The sequence below is a fragment of the Cavia porcellus genome, unplaced genomic scaffold (assembly GCF_034190915.1).
Source record: "Cavia porcellus strain 051 isolate PalLab524CR breed Dunkin Hartley unplaced genomic scaffold, mCavPor4.1 scaffold_19, whole genome shotgun sequence".
NCBI lineage: Eukaryota > Metazoa > Chordata > Mammalia > Rodentia > Caviidae > Cavia > Cavia porcellus.
The window spans coordinates 8,851,205-8,873,784 of record NW_026947502.1 but is presented as its reverse complement, the minus strand read 5'-3'; the positions used below and the strand labels follow the sequence as shown (position 1 = coordinate 8,873,784).

The 22,580-nt window shown below is 42.3% G+C and overlaps 1 protein-coding gene across 6 annotated transcripts in view; it reads right to left on the bottom strand.

Moving 5' to 3' along the window:
* Positions 1 to 22,580, bottom strand: part of Gria1 (glutamate ionotropic receptor AMPA type subunit 1) — a 291,561-nt gene that overhangs the window by 20,800 nt on the left and 248,181 nt on the right. For all 6 annotated transcript variants that reach the window (XR_010041060.1, XR_010041061.1, XM_063230678.1 and 3 more), the window contains exon 13: positions 20,725 to 20,972. Coding sequence is in view for 4 of the 6 variants with exons in the window: in XM_063230678.1 (XP_063086748.1) it covers positions 20,725 to 20,972 (248 nt within the window). In the remaining 2 variants the exon portion in view is untranslated. The remainder of the gene's footprint in view (positions 1 to 20,724; positions 20,973 to 22,580) is intronic.

Sequence of the window (22,580 nt, the reverse complement as noted above, 5' to 3'; positions counted from 1 at the left end):
GCACATTGGGAGGAATTTCTGTCCTATGTCAGTGGGCTTGTGACCTTGCAATTGAGTCAAAGGAGTTCTCTGCAGTTGATCCCCTCTCTGAGACCTGACGATGATCCCTTAGGCTGCAGAGTGCCAGCTCACTGGCCTGTTGGCTAGATCTCGTCAAACAGATTGCCAGCTCTTCAGAACAGAGAAGATATTTTCTGTTCTTTTAGACCCTTCTTCACAATGTTTAGTACAAAGTGCTCCATGAAATGTAGGAGTTTGAGTAGTTTTTTTCTTTTGCTCTATGAATAAATGAATGAACAAATGAACAAATGCAGGGGTAAAATCTAAATGCAGTCTCGCTTATGTGTCTATAACTCAGCTAGTTGGCAGATTTAGCTATTTGAAAAAGAACGAGGAAGTCAGCAAAGAAAAAATAATAAAGTGTGAGTTGAATTTTAATTTTGCTAAGTTAAAATGTTTAAGAGAAAACCTACCATCTATAGCATCTTCCTTTAGTGGAAGAACATTTGAAGAATCAAAGAAATAGGAAAGAAACATTCCAACTGAAGTGGAGTCCTTTAGGTGGAAAAAGTTGAGACACATATTAAATCCCCCCCATTTCATCTCATGCTGGTGAGACTTTATCTTGGGCAAACAGTGACTTGCCTGTAGGCTGGCATTTGAAAGATGGTGTGCTGGAAAAGTAAACATCTTCCAATTGGCCAAATCGGGAATCCAATTTTGGATTTTTACCATCCCTACATAGGAACAACTCATTATGAGCCAAAGTGGAGTATTTACTTCTCTTTCCCAAGACTCTGGTGGACTTTACCAGGCATCCCTTAAGGTGGTGTCAAATATGTCATTCACAGAAAGGCCCCCAGAGGACCAGCTTCAGTGGTGCATGAAGTTTTGAAATTAGAATTTTTGGGAAAACTTTAGACATGGGTTATGCTAGTTAGCAAACTAAGATCATCTTTCCATTATAGAAATTACCAGCTTTCCTGGTGGAAAATTATGAAGGGATTATATTACATAAATATTTCTGTAAATCCAATCCCACTGTAGAGGTAAAAGGAAAGAAAAGAGAAGAAAGGATGAGCCAGGCATTGTGGCATGAGCCTGTGATCCCAGCACTCTGGGAGGCTGAGCGAAAAGGATGGCAAATTTGAGCCCTTTAACAATTTAGTACACCCTTCCCAAAGGAAAAATAACAAATAAGGTTGAGAATGTAGTTTAGCATGAAGGCTTTGGGTACCACAAAAGAAAAACAAAGTTTTACTGGCTTATGAGGAGTGCTTAATTCATACTGAAAAAATTAAGGCAGACTGCTTGTTCTGCAAAAAGTTTCTGAAGATAGTGGGGTAGAAGAGAAGATGCGAATGTTACTGTAAACTTCCTCCATGTATTTTAGTCTCTTGGGATCAGGACCATCACTAGGGGCAGTTGTGCTGAATAGGAAGCCCTCATACTGGGAATCATCACTCAGGTAGGCTAATCACAGTGGCCATCTGAGCTTTGATGCTTTCTCCTGTCAAACAGGACAGAAGAAGTTCCAGCTCGGAATCACTGAGTGAACTATCAATGAGCTGTTTCATGTGAGCAACTTAGATACCACAAATCTAAATGATAGCAAGGTCATTGTTTGTATCACACAGTTGAGCACTTGGGTTAGAATCAGACATGCTGAGTTTAAATCTTAGCCTTCCCACGTAGGGTGTGCCATTGGGCAACTGAATAGACATCTCTTGGTCTCAGATTACCATTTGTGAAAAGGAGATCACAATCCATTTGGGGCCCATACCAGAACTTTTCAACAAATACTAGGTACTTCTTATTTCTCTAGGATTAGAGCTGTGGAATACCAACAGATGGCATACAATATAGGTTGAGCCCCAGATTTTACCTAGAAAAGAAAAAAGCTCCCTGAGATGACCTTATTTCTTATTTTAAGTGGAAATCAGTTGTTCCCTGTAGTCAGTCAAGGATTCTTCATATATTGCTGTTGATGAAGGTTAGCTTTATACAGGCTAAAGAAAAGTGAATGGGGCTGGGGGTTTACCTCGGTGTTGTAAGCACCTGCCAGGCAAGTGTGAGATCCCGAGTTTGATCCCCAGTGCCAAAAAACAAAACAAAACAAAACAAAGAAAAGAAAAGAAAAAAGAAAAGAAAAGAAAAGTGAATGATGACCAGGAGGTGGTTCTAGTTTCAGAGGCCCAGTACGCTGTCGGTAATTTTACACATGTGCTATCACGAGAGCTATTAAAATCACACAAAAGAAGGTGAGTATCTTCTTTGAGTACCTGTCTCAAATCCTTTGGAGCATTGCACTCATTTCTGAACAATACCTGCAAGGAATATTGACAGATGACAGTGTGTCAAGAGAATGATCAGAATGCTGTCGGTGAACTTGGTGCCAACATATATGGAGAATAGTGATGAAGAAGGTATGATACAGGGAAAGCAGAAGAACTGCCTTCAAATATCAGCAGGACTGACTAGCAGAAATTAGGGCAGACTTACACCAGGGGGTCCGAAGCAGAAAGTGATCAGCAGGCAGAGGACAAGGGGCTATGTTTTAACTCAGGATGATAAAGAAAATGACAAATAGAGCCAAGGAAAAATGGAACCGGTTATCTTAAGAAGGAGAAAGTCCCTTAAGCCGGGGAGGGGGGGTGTATTCAGCAAGCAGCCAGATAGTTATTGGTTGGGTGTTTGTAGAAGGGAGTTCTGTATTGGCTGGGAGGCTGTCGTGTTTAGTCACAAACTCACTCTAGCAACCATGAATATCACTGAGTGCCTGTACGTGCTAGCACCATAAGAGGTCTGAGGGAGAGCCTAATATACACGGTAGGCACAGTTCTTGTCCTAGTGAAATTTACAGTCTATAGTAGAAACGGTAAGTCGAAATGCTAAGTGCTAGGCATTTAGAAGGTGAAGGGACAGAGGATGTGAGTCGATTAGGGAAAGGGAAGCTGAGGAGGTGACCTGAAGCTGGGATTAGAGGGGGGTGAGGATTATGTTTGGGGAAGGGGGAGCGGGGTGGACAAAGACAGACCATGCTCCAGCAGAGGACGGCCTGTAGGGGGATGAGGTCAGAAAGCATGGCTGCGGCACTGCCGAGCGTGACAAGGATTTAGAGTTGTATCTCAAGGTTGGAGGCTCCGAGCCATGGAATGAAAGAGATTTCTTTATATTAATAATGTTCACTTGGTGTGAAGAAAACAAAGGACGGGGAGGTAAACGGGGAGATATGGAGGCCAGAAAAAGGGCTTGTAAGGGCCCAAGCAAGAGCTGAGGGTGGGTTGGAAAGTGGAGAGGCTACAAATTCAGGATATATTTTAAGGTAGGGGAGATAGAACTGGCTGATGGGCTGGAGAGGGGGATAAAGTAAAGAAAATGTGTAAATGTGGGTTTCTTTCCTGAGAATGTACTAGATGGTGGAGCCATTTGTGGAGATAAAAGAAAGGAAAGGAAAGATTTGGGGAAAGGTGAAGAGATAAGGTTTGGAGGCGTTAAATTTAAGATGCCCGTGACATAGGGAAGTCATTCTCAGTCAGTCTTCTGGCAAGATCTGAATCTAGAGGTCAAAGGAAATGGTCATCCTGGGGATAAGAAACTACAATTTGAATAAAAGCAAGACCTACAAATATCATTAGCAAGAATTTTTATGAATAGCAAAAATGGTAAGGGTTATAAAAATTGTTGTATGGTTAAACAACTTTTCTATGCTTTTTATGCTTGGCATCAAGCAAAACAAACATAAAGGAAACAAACTAAGTAGGACCAGGCAAGGATCCAGCTGGCAGAATTAGACTCATTTGAGAACCCCCAGTGTAGACAGATACGCAGCATAAGGGAGATGATGACCCCATGTCTTCAGAAAGTTCAGCCAGGCCTTTATTCATGGCCATGGTGACATGCATGGTAGGCATGAGCTGAGAGGACAGCAGACGAGGGGTTCCCTCAAATACCTGAGCCCTGATCTTCAACCACAAGAGCTCTTCAGTCCAGGGAGTATTAAATAATTATCTTTGGGAATCTCAGAGTGGAAAGACTTGGAACTCCATAAATATACTTACTATGCACCAAGTTCTTGTACACATTAAGTTTCAATGTATCCACTTTGTGCTCTGAATTCTCATAATTTTGCAAGAAAATTAATTTGATAAAAGCAACCAAGTGAAATATTTCAGATGGTTTTAGTTGAGTATCAATTTATGAAATGGTAAGCGTGGAATACTGGGCTTCAGGTCTTCATACCTGCCTTCAAAAGTTTGAATTCTAACTGGGTATAATGGAAGATGCCTGGAATCTCAGCACTTGGCAGCTTGAGGAAAGAGGACAGCTTTGAGTTCAAGGCCAGCCGAGCTACACAGCATACTTCTGTCTCAAAAACCAAAAAAAAAAAAAAAAAAAAAAAAAAAAAAAAAAAAAAAAATCAAAACAAAAACTTTGAATCCAAGTGATAGAGGCGTGTTGTGTGAAATCACCTTTGGAATCTCATCCAGCTTGCACAGGCACGCTTTGCTTCTTCCTCTCCAGAGTAGATTCAATTTTAATCAATCTAGGCTTCTAGGCATCTTAGTTTCCTCCAAGCAGTGCATTTCTACTAGCTTCCACATGCTGCTTCTTATTATCCTCTTTCACTTCTCCCCTTAAGACTAGTGGCTCTGCAGTGCACACATGTTTTCCTTGCACTTTGCACATCTCAATTCCCATGGATCTTTCCCTGCCACCTAGCAGACACTTCAATGCTCTCTACTTTTACATGTGTATTAGTTTTAGTCTTCAACCATATATATATATATATATATACATATATATATATATATATATATATGTATGTATAGTGTTTGAAGTAAAGAATTGGTACCTTCAGGTCCACTCCCCAAAATGTTTAAGTGTGTAGGCGTCATAGGAATAAAGAGTTAAACAAAGTATAAATCTTATCATTTATGGTTGTGTGATCTAGTGTGGGAAGGAAAATTGCTTAATAGTTCATGGAAGATTATAAACAGATTTTAAAATAAAGGTCTATGAAAGCACCCGAAAAATAAGATAGGTTAATTTTTTTTTGAGGCAAGGTTTCAGTATGCAGTTCAGACTTTGAACTTGTAGGGATCCTCTTGCCTCAACCTCCTAAGTACTGGGGTTACAGGCATACATCACCATGCCTAGCTAAAATAGGTTAATACTAAAAGCAGTTGAGAGTTAGAAAACCTTCCAGGAGAGTTTCATGGAAATAGCAAAGTGAAAATTGAAGCCTAGAGTCTGGGGACTGTGTGTTCTCAGTGAGAGGAACTTCTGGAAGATGAGGTTAGAACAGCTTCTGATTCTAAGTCATGATCACTCTTGAATGCTACAGAAGAAAGCTGACATTTATGCATGAGCAAGGAGGGTTCAGAAGTTTCTGAGCAAGGAGAAGCCTCAGATCAACAGCTTTGTTACACTCAGCAGAATGCAAATGATACAGTCATTGTAAGTAAGTGCTTATCAATTAACTGAAAAATACAATAGTGCCTGTGAGAAAAGTAGGCAAGGTCAATGATTTTAATCCTGGAATCAGGGGTGATCGATATAGTAGGTTGCTTCAAAGAAATTTAGGGTCAGTTTTTGGGGAGAGAAGAATTAGATTTATTCTCTCTGTAATGCTTAAGGCCAGAGTTAGATCATAGAGACAATGCCACAGGGACCCAGCTTTCCACTCAAAATAAAGGTCCACATTGGAACAGTTCAAACTCCTTGGTCACTTCTGACTGCAAGGTAGTGGTCTGGTGGCACATTGTTAGGGGACCACCTGGTTGTCAGTAATAATCTGGAATGAATATGTGGACCAGATGAAAGTTGGGGTTCAATCAGTTGCTCCCCAAAGTCAGGTCTAATGAACTGGACTAAGTTGTGATTAACTTTTTACTCATGAACAGGGAGGTAAGGAAAGATAAGTTCTGTGGAGTGAGTTTTCAAAAAGCAGAATTATTCTTTTAAAGGATAGTCTCTTATATGTTGTTGTAGTTGATACATTGTGTCAACTTGAGAAGTTTAGAAGTTTAACTGATAAACTCAGTTGGAACCAGGGTTCTTACTTTGTAAATAGCCTCAGCTTGTTCAAGAAGAGGGCACAGAAGTGGTAGGAGTGCTACACTTGCCCTTGGGAAGGATCCTGCTTTATTTGGGAGAAGAGGCTTAGACTCCCCTGTTTTGCTCTGGCTGCTGCTTTGAAATGTTGCCCCGGGGCCATGCCACCCTCCCTTGGAGCCAGCTGATCATAGACTGAAACTTCCACAAACAGCGAACTAAATAAACCTTTCCTTCCTTCATTCTTGGTGTTAAGTATTTTGTCCCAGCAACAAGAGAAAAGTAATCAAGACAGAATTTGGTACCAGAGTGGGATTACTGATGTGCCTATACTTGACTATGTGATTCAAGAGTCTTTGAAAATGGCTTACAGAAAGGTTTGGAGATGTTGACTGAAAGAGTAGCCCTGGAACAGCTTAGGCTGTTTCATATGGGTGATTCTGGTCAGAGTTCACAAGATAAGAAGGCTGATTGAAATCCTGCTGGTAAAGACCAGGTTCTGGAGGTTTCTGCTTGGAGGAAGGACTGCGCTGGTTGTTGGACCCCACATGATGTGGGTTATGGTTTGGCAAAAAGTTTGTCTGCATTTTGCTTATGTCCAGAGACTTTGCCTGAAACTAAGATTAGGAGTGGTGTGCTAATTAATCTGGGAAAAGAAATTTCAAGGCTGTCAAATGTTGAGGCTGTAGCATGGTTATTGTTGGAAGCTTTTAGCCAGATCAGTGTTGAGGATCAAGAGCAAAGAGCCCAACAGGATGATTTAGAGTATTGTGAGTTTGGCCATAAAGAAAGCTCCAATAAACCTGTTGACTTAAAGATAGAGCTGAGAAAAATCTTCATTGTTGAAAAAAGAATAGTGGAAAGAAAAGATAGCCTAAAGGCATCATAAAGAGCAGAAAGTCTTGAACTTTTGCAGCTTGACAACTGCAAAAGGTTTTACTTTGAGGTGAAAATTGCAGAGCACCATGTTCCAGAATGGAAGCATCATAAAATGTTGATCCTCAAAATTGGATTCAGAATACCCAGCAATCCAGTCACTTGATCCTTTCAACCAAGAGAGAATAAGCCTGGCTTCTGCTCCAGCTGGTGGCAGACCTCAGCATCATCCATGTGGTGCTACTGTTAGGTGCATACAAGAGTTCTGAGGTTGAAAAGACTTCCACCCCAATTTCAGAAGGCTTTGGAGGCCAGGCAATGTGCCTATGAGGGGGCAGTGTGGGAAGCTGTGAGTGTGAAGCTGAAGGTGCAGTGGAGACCCCAGCAGTTTGGAAAAGCCAGGAGTGTAGGTCATCTAAGAAAACCTGCAAGAAGGGAGCAAAGCCAGCCTAAGAGAGGAGCTGTGGAAGCTACAACCACCAGAAGTGCCCCAGGGGCGAAGCCATACAAGCTCTTTGGAGTTCACAATTTGCCACAGATTGCCTCAAATGGTACACAGGGAATGCCAGGACTTAATGCAGCACTGTTTGTCACCTGCAGCAGGTGTGCAGTCTGCATCTGGTACCGTGGAGATGCTTGACAAAATATAATGTGGAAAATGAGTGAAGTTCCCCCGCCCCCAGCTAATAGAGATAGTGGGGACAGTTCAGGATGAGAGCCAGCTCACTGGACTCATCTATGACACCTCTGTTCAATGAGAGGAAGAAAATCTGGGCCAACTGTAAGGACTAGCTGTGAAAGGTAAAGTTGTATGGACAGAATCCCAGGCAGGCCAGCAGGACCGTTATTGTCATACGTGCTTTAAAAAACACAGGGTCATAAAGCTGGAGAATTAGGAAAACGCTCCAGAGGAAGAGAAGAAAGCTTCCTGGGCCTCCCAAACTTGGCTCTCGGCTTCACCCTGCGCCTCTGCCTCTTCAGTCTCCTTCTTCTTCCTCCCTACTTTTACCACCACCTGCAGTCCTTGTCTTTTGCTTCGATGGCTCCACATTACAGGCTTGTAACAACAGAAGAAAAGACAGAAGTTGTCTGGAGAAGTCACATGGCAGACTGGCTTGCCAAATGACAAAAAGCATATACATTGCCCAAGAACAACTACTCTTCCATTCGAATGTGTAAATCACAAGTTTTCTTGCAAACTTTTCGAAAAAAAAAAAAAAAAAAAGAAAAACCCAAACAGAAAAAGGATAGAAATAATACATAAAAAAATAAACAGTAAGAAATCACTAGTTGATAGATCACATTTTGTCCTCTTAGAGACAGTTGTTCAAGTTATAAAAGTAAATCATACAAAGTGGACATTCAAACAGTGAGACTGCAAACAGTTCTGTTCAATGATCCAACAAAAACTTAGTAATGTGGTTATCAATCCCACACACCTAAACATACATGCAGTTATATCCTTTCGAGCACTTTCTTTTCCTCTCTTTTTTACAATAGCACTTAGCACATTTAGGCATATGTTACTCCTACATTTCTTATTACATTTCATACTAGAGACACAATGTGATATTTATAAATATGATTCTTATTTATTTCACTAATAAGGATAGTCTCATGTTGTCTCCATTTGCCTATGAAGGCCTACCAGGTGAGGTTTTGCTTGAGGAAATGATTCCCTACTGAAAACAGGGATAACAAAGATCACATGAATCATCCCCTCTTGGCTCACATAGTGTGGGGTCACTGTGACTTATATCTGAAGGAACCCATCTTGTTTCTCTCCACTGTTTAAGGACAGTTGCCTCCTCCAGAAGTCCTCCAAGGACTCCCACCCTAGGAGAGGGGCAAGATATCAAATTCTCTCTGTATTGTTTCCCTACAGTGCCTTCTGTGTTTATTCTCTGTTTTTTTTTATGGCACTTTCTTTTTTATAATAGTACTGTTACTGGATTGTATCTTCTGTCTCTCCTTTTCTCTTAAATGTGATGACTATTAAAAAACGTTGGATACGGCTGGGGATTTAGCTCAGTGACATAAGCGCCTGCCTTGCAAGCAGGCAGTCATGAGTTTGATCCCTGGTACCAATAAAAAGGAAAAAGACCAAAAAAAAAAAAAAAAAAAAAACCAAAAACAAAAACAAAAAAACAACAAAAAAACGTTGGATAGTTCAGACAAACATTGGGCTTTTTATTTTCTCTGGAAAAATAAGAAGATCTGGCCATGATCCCACATAGCAGTATCAGGCCAGAACTGGGAAGTGCCGTCCTGTCTTGTTAAGGAACATGCTCACCCTGACTATGGCTTCATCCCTCCCTGTGGTATCCCTGAGCCGCAGTCAAAGCTCTAGCCATAGCGTCCACTTAAAACAGCATGGTGGCTAGGTGCCTGGGGACTGAACCTGGGATCACATTCTAGTTGTTCACTTACTAGTTGTGTGATCTTTGACAAGTCACTTAACCTCTCTGTGCCACTGATTATCTAAAAAGGAGAGAGATTTTCTACTAGTACTGATGATCGAATCAGAACTAGTCTACTACTGAGCTCCCCTCAACCCCCTACACCTTAGTTAAGTCTCACTAAGTTTCCCAGGCTGGCCTGAAAACTTGTCACCCACCTATGTCAGCCAGCTGAGTACCTGGCACCATAGGTGTGCACCACTGTGCCTGGTTGAAAACGAGTCCCTTAATGGTACATGCATTGTTCTTGTGAGGATGTCATAAATCAAGGAGTGTATCTGAGGACTGAGATAATGCCTGTCACATACAGCAAGTGCTCAGTAAATATTCACTGCAGTGATGATTTAGCATAGTGTTTGCACCATCCTTTTATTTCCTGGAGTGAAGAAATGTTATCTGTTCTTGTGACTGTTAAAACCAAGGAAGCCATACAGGGTTTATCCGTGCATCATTTCATGCACTTTCTTTACGTGGTTCCTTGAGCACTTGTTGCAGTCTCTGCAGTAAATGATGAGATCTCAGGACTGCCTGTATCATTATTTATTCATATTTGCTTCCTATCGTAGATGAGCATTTTGAAAATACTCTATTTGAAACATTGGTAGAATTCAGTCACCCGATCGTGGTGATATACTTGCATTTGCTTCCTTTGGGGTGCTCATTAGTAATGGCCACCAGATCCCAGGATTGAAAGTCAATGGTTTAGTTTGTGTTTTATAGTCTTCACAGTGAGCTGGTATTTTCTACTTCTCATGATTCAGGCAGAACAAATATAGGAAATTACATGACTGAGAGGTCTTGTGCTTTTTCTGCTCCATGTGTGGTAATGAAGAATGGATAATATATTTAAGTTTGCCTGTCTGAGCTGGACCGGATTACCACCTCCACTGAGGAGGAATCCTTTGGTTCGGATTCACCTGGGCCCGGACCCTTTTCCTCTGCCGAGGAGATGGATTGGATATCATTACTGAGCCATGATCTTGGGCCAAGTCTCAATCATAAACTGTTAGTAGAGCACCTGGCTCTCTGCAGGGGCTCAGCTCAGAGGTTACCCCATCTTTTCCTTTCTGCCTGTCTTCAGAGAGCAGGCTCTGTTTAGATACCCGAGCTTTCTAATTTAAGATATATCCATGAAAAGCTGTGTGGGAACTAGCTGGACATGGTCTGGTACTCTAAGTGTAAGAGGAAAGAAGCCACATATTTTACCATTTCTCTCTCTCTGTCTGTCTCTTGATATCTTGAAATTTTCTGTTCCTTGTAATGAAAAGAAATTGAGTGTGGTCTGCCGTAGGAAGGGTAATCCTGTCTAATTTGGGTCAGAAACCCAACAAATGGAAGGGATGACGAGCTCTGAGGCAAAACAGGAAGAAAAAGAAGCGAGGGAAGAAAGGAGAACTATATCTAAGAACTCCACGTGCACCAGAAACGCTTCATAAGTGATTCATTTTGTTCCTAAGACAGTCTTGCTACACTTACAGCAAGATCTCATTGGGAAGATGAGCAGACTCAGCTTCAGAGATACCAAACAATGATAGTTCATACTTTCCAGTGACTTTGCTATGTTCAGGTACCATGCTAAGCACCTTGTATTATCTTATCAAATCACTTAATCATTGAAATAAATGCTAGTTTTGCCTCCTTTTATATTTGGGAAAATGAAAAATTAGGAAGGTAAAGTAAGTTGTCCAAAAGACATTTGCTGTTCACCAGCAGACCAGGATTCATGGTCAGTCCTGATTTTAGAGCCCTAACCATAAACTGATAGTCCACACTGCTTTCCGCCTGTCATTTTCCAGGATTGGACATGCAGAAGGCAGTATTTTAATCCAGGCATGATCAACACAAAACCCATTTTCTTTTCAAAACCCTCAACCCATTACAGAGCCAGGACGGGTGCCTAATACTTCTCTCCACTGGTATTTGTATTATAGAAGCTGCCCTCTCAGAAAAGTCAAAAGACACAGCACGTATGAAATAAAGTTGATGCTGAGAGGGAGAAGGGAGAGGAAGATGGGAGAGGAAGAGAGAGAGGGAGAGGGAGAATGGGAGAGAGAGTGAGAGAGAGGCAGAGAGAAAAACAGAGAGAGACAGAGAGAGAGTAAGAGAGGGAGAGACAGACACTATTTTTGATAGAAACAGCCTCTTAAAGAAAGCAACATACAATTTGTACATCAGCAGGAGAAAGCAGTGCTTTGTCGGGCAAATCACAGCTCGCATGGTGCCGTTCTCGCCTAGCTAAAGGCCATTCATTTCCTGTGCTGTCCATCTCCCCATCCATCCTCGCCACCTCGCTCACCACCTGCCTCCCACCTCTTCCCTCTTTAATATGTCGCTTTGCCTTTTATGAGCTTCTCAGCCAGGCATGATAAAAAAGGAGCTCTAACAGGAATAAGTACATGTTTGTCTTTGTGATTTCACTAGGAGCCTGCAAAATAAATCAGCACTGCGGAGCCTCAGCCTCCCTCCTGCTTCCCGAGAATACCTGGGCTGTGAAAGTGCCTGGTGTCCTGGGCTCCCTGATCTTTTCTGTGGCTACTTGAAGGCACCACTTTGGAAGGTGCAAAGGCAGGGATGGGCATTTCCTCTTACAACAAGAAGGGGCATGGAAAGAAGAGTTCAGAGTCAGGGTTAGTTCCTAAGCTCGGTCCCACCAAACATGCAGAGGACCTGGGCACACAGTACTATCACCCCGGGTCTGTTTCCTAACCTGAGAAAGGAAAATGAGAAGCTGTAGATCATAGGATGGGGGAATATTAATGCTTGAATACCACGGTACCCTGAATGCATGGCCTGGTACAGTGAAATGGGTCCAAGCGTCCCTTTGCCATCCTACACACTTACAATGAGCCTAAAATGATCTGCTTTGCATTGTTGAAAGAAATGAAAAAAATGTGTGGAGTTTTAGAGAACATAGGAATCTTTAGGGGTATTTTTGTTCCAGGTTTTATGGACAAGCAGAGAAATCTAAATACACATTGGATGTACTCTTTCTCACTTTTAGGTCCAAGGCAAGCCATTCACCTAGGACAGTGACCCTGATCCTGCATACTTGTGCCCCCAAAACTACAAATCCTTGGCAACAAGGATTCCCTAGGGAATTCACGGAGTGCCGCTGGTGCGGCCTATCCTGGGGACACCTCAGCTTCCCAGTTGCCTTCTTGGCTTGGTGGGTCTAGGTGCTGGTGTGCTTGTGTGTGCTGGAAGGTCGACGTCAAATGCATGGGGGCATTTATCTTCTGAGTAGTCATTTCTTCTTCTCACTTCCCTTCCTTAGATCCTTGAGAAAGCATTCTAGCCGAGTGGCTGAGAAGAAATCCTGGAATCAGACTGAACGGAAAAATTCAGCTCAGGTAACTCTGAGTGAATTATTGAGCCTTTCTATGCCTCAGTTTCCTGAGTTGTGTGATGATGAAAACAGAATTACCTTCACAGCATTGCTGTATTTAAGATAATGCATATCATATGTTTTGCAGCAGTGCCTGGAATGGTTCCATAAATATGAATGACAAATCTTATCACTGATGCCGGGAAAATGCTGCATCAAGCCCTCGCCATGCCTGTCTGGACTTCTGGACTCATCTCCTAGGAAGTTTTGTGAGCCCTCTCTATAATCCATCCCATATTTCCTGTACTAATCCTGCTCTCCTTTGCAAAGCTGCATCTCTATTCATGTGCACACCTGCTTTCTTTCTCTGCCTTCTTCCTTTCCTTTGTCCTTACCTCCAAACCTCCCTTCTATTTTTTCTGTCTTTATTTTAACCCTGAATTCTCTCTCTCTCTCTCTCTCTCTCTCTCTCTCTCTCTCTCTCTCTCTCTCTCTCTCTCTCATTCTCTCTTTCTCTCCCTCCCTCTCTCTCTCCAGCTCTTCTGAGGATGCAGGCAAACCCAGCTTCTTTGCTAGGAGAGCTTTGTCTCTGATCAGGCCTGACCTTGGTCACAGAGTTCATGGGGTTACCATGACAACAAGCATCCCTGGTTACCCATCAGGAGGCAAGGACCAATTGAAAGGGACTGTCAGTTCCCTGGGACATACTGTATTTATCTGCAGCAGCAGGCCCCGCACCAGTACTACACTATGGAAGGAGAGGCTGTTACTTGTGAGGGTGGAGGGAGGAGAAAGAAATATTAGCGTTTTATTTTTTTAAGCATGTGCTCTGTGGGGGAGGACCACAGATTGTTCCCAGAGAGAGACATTTTATTTCTAATGCAGCCAGCGTGTGTGTGGGGAAGGGGGTGAGGGGTGAAGGTAGGGCTTATGTGCATTCCTGATTAACACAGTTGGTTCTACAGAGAAGGAGAAAATAAGTTATTTGATTCCAGAGTGACTCTTTGGTAGCTCTAATGGGAGGAGAGGGGTGGAAAATGAGCGTTAATGACTATCCACCGTGACAGGCAATTTATGCTGCTGTACCAAATCAACAAAGAAGCTGCATAGAATTATTCCAATTCTACAGCTAAGAAAAGAGAGGCTTATAGAGTTACAATGACCTACTGATTGAGGCCCTACCACTGATAAAGTAATGGACCTCAGCTGGGGTCCAGTCCTTTTGAGAATTGTGGTTCTGACACCATCCCATGCAGGTTCCCTGGCACCTGCCACCCTAGTTATTGTCCTTCTCCTTTGGGGCCCCCTGTTCTCCTTCCTCACTCCACTTGCCAGTCTTTCCTCCCCAGATCGTTTTAATCCTCTTTCCCAAATGGGACCCTGTAAGGGAGAACCATGGCAGGAGGCAGTGTGTGTGTGTGTGTGTGTGTGTGTGTGTGTGTGTGTGTGTGTATGTGTGTGTGTGTGTGTGTGTGTGTGTGTGTTGTTCAAATTGTAAGTTGTTGCATCCTGAACCTGTAACATCCTTCAGCCCATAGCATCAGATTATGAGAGGAAATCTCAAGACACAGCAGGGTCAGCTTCTGTGGGTAATTCTGATACACACTTATGTTGGGGATAGTTCTCTACCGCAACAGATTCAACAATGGCCACTGCTTATTTGTTTCCCAATTATTTTCTAGGTCAGTGTAATTCTTGCAAAGAGGAGAATTCTTCACAATCTTTTGTAGCACTCAGAGAAACACCAGGAAAAGAAACAGAGTTCAGAGAAGGCCCACGGGGTTTGAGGATACAACTACATTTTATGGTCCCAGAGTTTGTGTGTGTGTGTGTGTGTGTGTGTAGGACAGCAACTCAGAAACTTTCAACTTCTGAAAATGGAAAAAGCCACTACAAAAGCTTGTAATGTCTCTTTGTGAGTCATAGCCTTGACCTCTCTCCTTTCTTTAGCTAGATGCCAATATAAACAGTTCTAGGTAGGTATTTTTTAGAAGGGAGAAAGTGAGACCAAAATGCTGAGGAATCTTCAGTTTATGTTAAAAACAGCCACAACAAACCCAGATGCAAGCAAGATAAGATCCACACAGCAGCAAGTGGGAAAATCAGACGGGTACTCTCTGTCATCCCCACTGAGGTGGCAGGAATCCTCTCCCCCTCCTCCCAGTGATCTTGCATAACCTTCGAGTGTTCCAGAGGAGACAGCTGAGGAGGCAGCAATTATTCTGTGTGGGAAGCAAGTCCCCAATTTTTCCTTTATCTATCATAGACTGCATCACTTCATACCTGGTCAGTTCTTAGGCAAATTCTCCAAAGACTTGAAAATCTTACATAACAGACTTCTTACCCATGCGTCCCAGTTTTAAAGCGAAGGTGCATAGACCCTGTCACTCTGGCTATGTTTTCAACGTCTAGAAATCTATGACTGCATTTGTTACCTCCTACTGAGATGACCTCAACAGCTGTCTAAGTGACTTTCTGCCTGGGACCTTCCTCTTTGATTCACATTGTAAACCACTGCTGCCTACCTGGTCGCTCCCTGTCACCGGCCTTTGGTGGCCTCTGTTGACTTCCAGAAAAAAAAAATACAGGGGAATTTGAGATCCTTTACCATAGGACCCCCAGCTAGGTACTCCTACCAGTTGGCACAAACCCTTTGCTGTTCCTTGAGACCACCCTTCTGTTTGCTCCTCCTTGCATTTGCCCGCTATTCTCCACCTCCTCCCTTTTCTCCTGTCACAGTTCTTCAGAGCCTATGTCACATGTGACCTGTGCCGTGAAAACTTTGCAAAACTGCCCATTCAAACACTGACCCTCCTTTAGAGTGTTTCTGGCTCTTTTATGGCATTGATAAAGTAAAAAGCATGTAAATGGTAACCTCATGAGCTGTACCTTATTATGCATCATTTAGTGCCTGGTATTCCCTTAGGATTCTCACTACCAGCCCTGTAGCGCCACGCACAGGGCTTTTCATGGGGAGGTACTGAGTGTGGATCTGTGAAGCTGAGCAAAGTGGGTCCCAGATCTTCCTGAGTACCCACTGTGTGCTCCTGTCACCTTGGCCCATGCTTCTGGCATGGACAAGACGCATGACAAAAGACAGACGTGTCATGATCATGGAGACCAGGAAGACTCTATGTAACCACAGTCACAGTTAAAGACCAGACTTGACCAATGTCCTGATTAGCGTATTACTCTCAGCAAATCCATTAAACATCTGGTAGATGGCTTATGATGGACAATTATCAGCTGAGATTTTAACAGCGGCCAATCTGGTGTGAATTCCACCACACATGCTTATTTAGGAAATTGGAGTACATTGTCTCAACTGAAGGGAATATTCATCATCATAAAGGAAAAAGACTTGTTTAGATGAGCAGATACATTTAGTTGGCAACAAAAGGTGCAACAGATCAGAATTAGTGAATTTACCAATTACCTTTCCCTAGTGACCAACATTGGCAGTATAGTCTTTATCCACAACCTAAGGGCTTCTGAAACATCACTCGCCCCTCATCCAACCCCAAACATGCAGTGACAGCCAACAAACAGCATCTGTTTCAAAGAAACACCACCTGTCCAAATGGAAAATCAAGCGTCGAACCACCTTGCTTCATCAGAGTATCTGTCTCGAGTGCAGAAGATACAAAAGCCACTCTGTCATTAACATGGCCTCTTAGTGTTCTGGGGGGACCGTAGCCTGGGTTCTGCCAAGTAGAGCTGGCATATTTATGAGGAACATTTGGATCTTAGGTATCTGTCTTCCAGTCTCCCAAGGCAGAGCCAGGTGATCTGCTTTGGAAAAACTTGGAGCTTGCTCAGGACAGGCTGGAAAGAAGGAATGTCCCACAGGTGTGGTGTGTTCTAGGTTTATAGAGCACAAGTGGCAGACGAAGACTGCCAGACAGATCCTTTCTGGGTGCACGCACAGGTACTAAGCCTGGCGAACAGCTCTCTGTGAGGGCTGCAAAATCCATGCCTTTTATAGGGTAAGAGAGAAATTGGTAACTGTGCCCGAAGCACAGTGAAGCACATTTCTGTAGCATAAACACCTCTAAATAGTTTTTAGCTTTGGGACTGGCTGACAGTCTTTTAAAGATATTTGATATGATTCAACATAATGGGAAGACCAAATGGATTTTCTGTGCCAAACCCATCATTAGATAGCTGACAGGCCCTTTTCAGTGGGTTCAGAGGAAACATGGTCTGCTCTTTCCCTATTCACTTTCCAGCTCTGCCACACACAGTGGCTTCCTGGGTCACTCCGTGTAAGCAGGTGGCTGGAGCAGGCACATATGTCAGCTGTCCTTGCTTCACTTGACTCTTTGATATTTGACTGCATCTTGGTGAATGACCATTTAAGGTGTGTGAGGCAGAAGTGGGCTAGAAACCCAGCAAGTGCACGCGCACATGTGTGTGTGTGTGTGTGTGTGTGTGTGTGTGTGTGTGTGCTTGTGTGTTCACTATAACCAATCTTTGACGGTGTGTTTCAGGGAACCACTATACTCTGAGGGACGTTCCCAAGGCACATACTCAAGATCATCTTAGCATGGACTTAACCCTTCTGATTTTTCATCAGGAGTTCTCCTGGCCTCATGGACATTAGCAAGTTTGCCACTGGACAGAACAGAGCATGGTGAGAAGGCTGGGAACCTGGGCCATCATCATATAGGCCTCCTGGTTTGCCCATCACCCATCAGTGACCTGAAACATGTTCCTCCCATTGCTTTCTATCTTTCTCTTTCTCAAATTTAGACATATGGAATTAGGTTTCTCTTTAGTATTGGGTTGCACCCCCCAAGAATTTAATACAGAAAGAATTCTGTGAGCAAGGGGAATCTATACAAACCGTGTTCCCACTCAGGACTGGTGCTGGCTGCTTTGAGCAGTGTCTGCATTTGCAGTTTGCCTTCAGAGTGGTAATGGATATTCCAGGCTCCAAAAGTGTTTTTAATTCCTCACTTTATGGTTATCGATTTGGCTCATTTGAATAGGTACAGAGAACTTGATGTATGTCCAGTCTCTGGCCTTTCATGGTGCTGCCAGTCAAAAGTGCAGCACAACTTTAGGTAGAGCTATAAGCTCTGGAGTGGGATGGCTTGGCCTTGAGATCTGGTCTTAGCTCACTGGCTGTGTTGGCCTGTCAGGCAGCTTAAATCGCTTCTGCTGTTTGCTCATCTGTAAAATGAGGATAACGCAGAGATGCCGTAAGGATTATGCACACCCCGTGTGGTGGGGTACTCGGCACTCGCTCAGTGATGGCGTTTTATCCTTGAGAGCTGATAACCCTTAGTTTTGGGCTTAGGCCACACAAATTTCCAATAGTTTTGAGCTGCCACTCATTCTGAGTGCCTGTGTGTGGGATTGGGTGGCCAAAATACTGTGCTGACTGGACAAACCGCTTCACCGTTTAGTGTCTTGTTTTCTTAACTTTACCAAATATTTAGATCAAGTGATGCCACCGACTCTCAAAACCTCCCAGAAATTATAATACCATAGGGTCACCGATATTTTGGACCTATGATTCTGTAATTTGAGAGCTTTTTAGGGTGATGGTCTGGAAGTTTCTGAGATGAAAATCTCTTCTTTGAGAAATGTGATTGTCTAGATCTTTAAATTTTGCCCAAACTTGCACAAAAAAATCTTTGAATTTCTCCCAGGCAAAAATATCTGGTGGATAAATAGGAGGTCATTAGATTTCCCTTCATGAGGTCACATCAATTATATCTACCCCCAGCAGATATCTTTATTCTTTTAACTTTCAGACAGTTACTTAGAATTCTTCAAAGCATTTTCATTGCTCTTTGAGTGAGGACAAAGGTCCTTTACCAAATCCTTTCCTACCTCTCTCTCCAGGCTCCGCTTTCCCTTCCTCCTCCGTAACACCTAGGAACAGTTGGTTCCTTTCTGCTCTGTATTAAGTGTGCTGTCATCTCTTGCCATGGATTCAGATTCTTCCTGTGTACTGTTCTCTCCTTCTCCCCCGACTCTCACTTCTCCTGTGGACCTCTGTTGATGTGCCTTCTCAGCTTTGAAAAAAAGAAGCCTGCTTGGAGATGTCTCCAAGCCAGACGGCGTCCCTACAGCAGACTGGGTTGGACCTTCTTATATCTCAGCGTGTTTCAGATCCTGCCTTTGTGGTTGGGGTTTTTCAGTTTTAACTGGACCAGCTATTGATTTTCATCTGTTTATCCTGATGGAAACTCAATTGCAAGTCTGAGGGTTTATGTTTTCCATGGAGTTTAGAAAACTCCTTTAGAGTATTCCCTGTACTCCACCTTTTCCATCTGAAATTCATAGCAAATTGATTTTTTTCTCTTTCCTGTTTTTCAACTTCTGTATTATATTTCTCTGTTATTTATATTTCTGCACTATATGCTGAAGAATTATGTTTTTTCTTCAGCATGCCAATTATCTCTTTGATTTTGTCTAATTTATTGTTTAACCCTTCCATTAAGATTTTATATCACAAACTATATTTTATTACTATAAGTTCTAATTTTAGAGCTAACATTCTAATTTTAGTTCTAAAACATTGTCAGATATGTCTGATCTTTAATGATGTATCTGTCTTTTAAAATGTTTTTGATTACTTGAGCAGGTAGATTGTCACCTAATTCATACCTTTGCCCTGATTTTAGTTCCAGAATAATTACCTTATGTTTTTCATTCTGGTTTTCATTTCTGTTTTGCTTCTGACCCTAGACATTTACTAACTTGCATTTAAAAGGCTATTTGTTGTATCTATCCACATATCTAGGCTTTATAGTGAGAATTTTGTTCCGCTGTGTTGCTGAATAGATGTTCTCTAGGGCCCTTCTTATAGATTGTCCTAGTATGTATCATAATTATTATTAAACATTAGATAATAATCATTTATGCAGCTGTCTTTGCACAATAATGTAGTCCGTGGAGACAGGGCCTATGTCTTATTAAAAACTATCTCAAGCTCTTCTATCAGTGCCTCAAACAATGCTGGAACTCAGTATCATTGAAATGAATGAAACAGAGGCTGATGTGATCCTTGATGTCATGGCAAGATGGGAAAGGAATCCCCTCCATCCTTAGCAGCCTTTATTAATACTTCTTATTCTTCCTGGAATCTGACCCTTCCTCCAAAAGATTTAATCCTTCTGAAAGTGACAGAATTTCTAACAGGTGCCTTTGTACTATACTTTCATTTACCTTTTTCACAGATCGTCCTATTTGAACCTATCACTACCTTGGACCAGTGCTAGAAATAGTATCCTTTCTTTACAGATTAGGAAATTGAGGATTGGGAGATGAAATGTTTTACCTTCTGTAAAAGAGCCAGTTGATAATGGATTTTAGAATTAAATTTAACTTTTGACTTGAGGCCTATAGGATTCTTCCTCACCTCTTTGGAATAAATATCAGGTTTTCTTTATATGGAAGTAGAATCTACTTTGCTACTTTACTGAACTACCTGCATCTTGCTGAAGAAATGAATGCGTAGGTAAGAATATATGCTGTTATTAATTTGGTGCTATTTATTAGCAGCTATGTGAATTTCTACCACCAGCATCTCAAGACTCAAACTGCTTGATTTTTTTCATTTGGACAATGTGGCTATGTTTCTTTTGAGACAAACATTACAAACCATCTCTTGTCAAAAAATTCAGGTTGCTGGAGAACCCTGTTCACAGCCTAGCTGGATGCAGGGGTATCTCGTAAAGGATGGGATAATTACAGATCACAGGACAAAAAGCACAAGGCTCACTGGTGGTGAACACATGTAAAGGGGTAAGGTGAGGCGTGGGAAGAACACATGGGCAGTGACAGTCATAGCAAGCTGAGACCCCGGGTCAGTTTCCAACCTCAGGGCTGAAGGTCTCAGGTGGCCGGAATCCTCCAGGCCCACAGGCATTGCAGATGGACTCACTTGATAGCTTGCACTGAACACTGTAGCCATGTGGCAGACAGAGCAGCTTCCTTCCTGAGATGGAGGGAAGAGAGGGAGTAGGAAGGAGGCAGATCTTGGCTACTTACCTCAGAGCAGACCCCTTGGGTGTCGCAATGCCATAGCCTTTGGAATCCAAGTTACCTCCCACTTTCATGGTGTCGCAGGGTTTCCGCTGCTCGATGTACTCATTCATGGTGGACTCTAGGAGGTAGGCATATTTGCCTTTGGATTTCCGCACTCGGATCATTCCCTCCTCTGTGGTCCGCACAAAAACTGATGGTTCTGCTGATTTCATGTATGTCCACATCTTCTCAAACACAGCGATTTTAGATCTCTGGCAGAGGGCAGGAACAAAGCCAGAACTGAGTGCTGGCTGTGCTTGACTTGGGGTAGGCATGCACATTAATGAAGAGCTGAGTAAAGCTTGATCACACATTCATGAGCCAGATTAGCTCAGGAAGAAACAAATTATGAGTGATTGCAAAATAAGAGGCTCTAATTACTATCAGTAGGTTCCAAAGTACAAATATCCTGCAAATACAGAATGAGCAGAGGAACTCAATCTTTTAATTACTTCTGAGGAATTATATTCCTACTTAATATGGGGAAAGTTAAAGCAACTGGGTGTCTGCCTGGCTTTTAAGGACTATACAGAACCTATGTGTTCTTCAATAAGGTTATACTGATACTGTCCAGATGAAGTAGAGAGCTGCATACTAGTGGGATCTGGCTTCGTCCCTGGAAGAGAGCAACAAAAATCTTCTGGATAGTGAGTTGCCAGGCCTGGTCCTTCCATATTGTAAGGCTTGCTCTCAAAATGTTAATGGTCTGGGAAAGCTAATGACTTGGGACCAAATATTGTTGCTTGTTTTCTTCCAAAAATCTCCAACTCTAATCAAACTGCTGTCTTCATTTGCTTCTAACTCATCTTAAGCTGTCTTTCCATTGGGATTTTGCTTAGATTTTTTAATTCTACTTGATGTGCTGGTCCCTTCCAGATGCATCCTTCTCCTAGTTCAGATTTGGAGAAAAGCTCAACTTCAAGAAAAACAGTTTCTAATGTTTGGTAGGCATTGGCATTGTGTACAGAAGCTGCAAATGTGCAGGATCTCCACTGCAAATCCAGAGATTCTGATTTGGGGGACCCTATCAGGTGGTCTTGATTTGTACTGTGGATGATCTTTTGTTCAAAGATGTCAAGTATTACCTAAGAGTAAAAGATGTCTTCTCTTCAGTGGGCCCCTCTTAGAGTCTATTTGAGTCCCTTGGTTAGAATTCACTGTTTGGGATTACAAATTAATCCTCTTGTCTCAAAATGGCATTTGAAAAATTTCCTTTTTCTAAGGGATAGGTATATTTTAGAGAAACTAGAGTCTATCTTTTGAAAGTGCTTTGTAAATAGCCAGCACTTTATATTTTTTAGAGAATTACTACTAGAGTCACACAACCTATGTAATTTGGTGGTTAAAATGGATTATATATTTATTTAATATAAAATTATTAGGCATGCAATACATCATTTTTCTCTGTGCACAAGTATCAGGTTTATGTCCTTTATCAATCAATATCAAGCATTAGTAAGATATTGACGTACGGCTGTCACTTCAACTAACAGATGTGTAAGGATAGTTAGGGCAGGGAAATTCTAGATCTGGAGGAACCAATACTGGCTATAACTACTGAGAAGTAGAGGGAGGCATTTGGTACAGTGAGCTTTAATTTTTACTATTTTGTCATTGGATAAACTAGATAATCTGTTTCCTGACATGGCTTACATCTTGGAAAGGACAACTAAATGGGACCCGGGGAGCCCTGGGTTCTGGTGTTAGTTTTACTTCTAAGCATGGTGTGCCCTGTGGAACCATTCCTTCTCTCCGGGCTGCAGTTCTCCTGTTCATTTCATAAGGAGTTTTGGCATAATAATCTTTAAATCCCTTGCTAA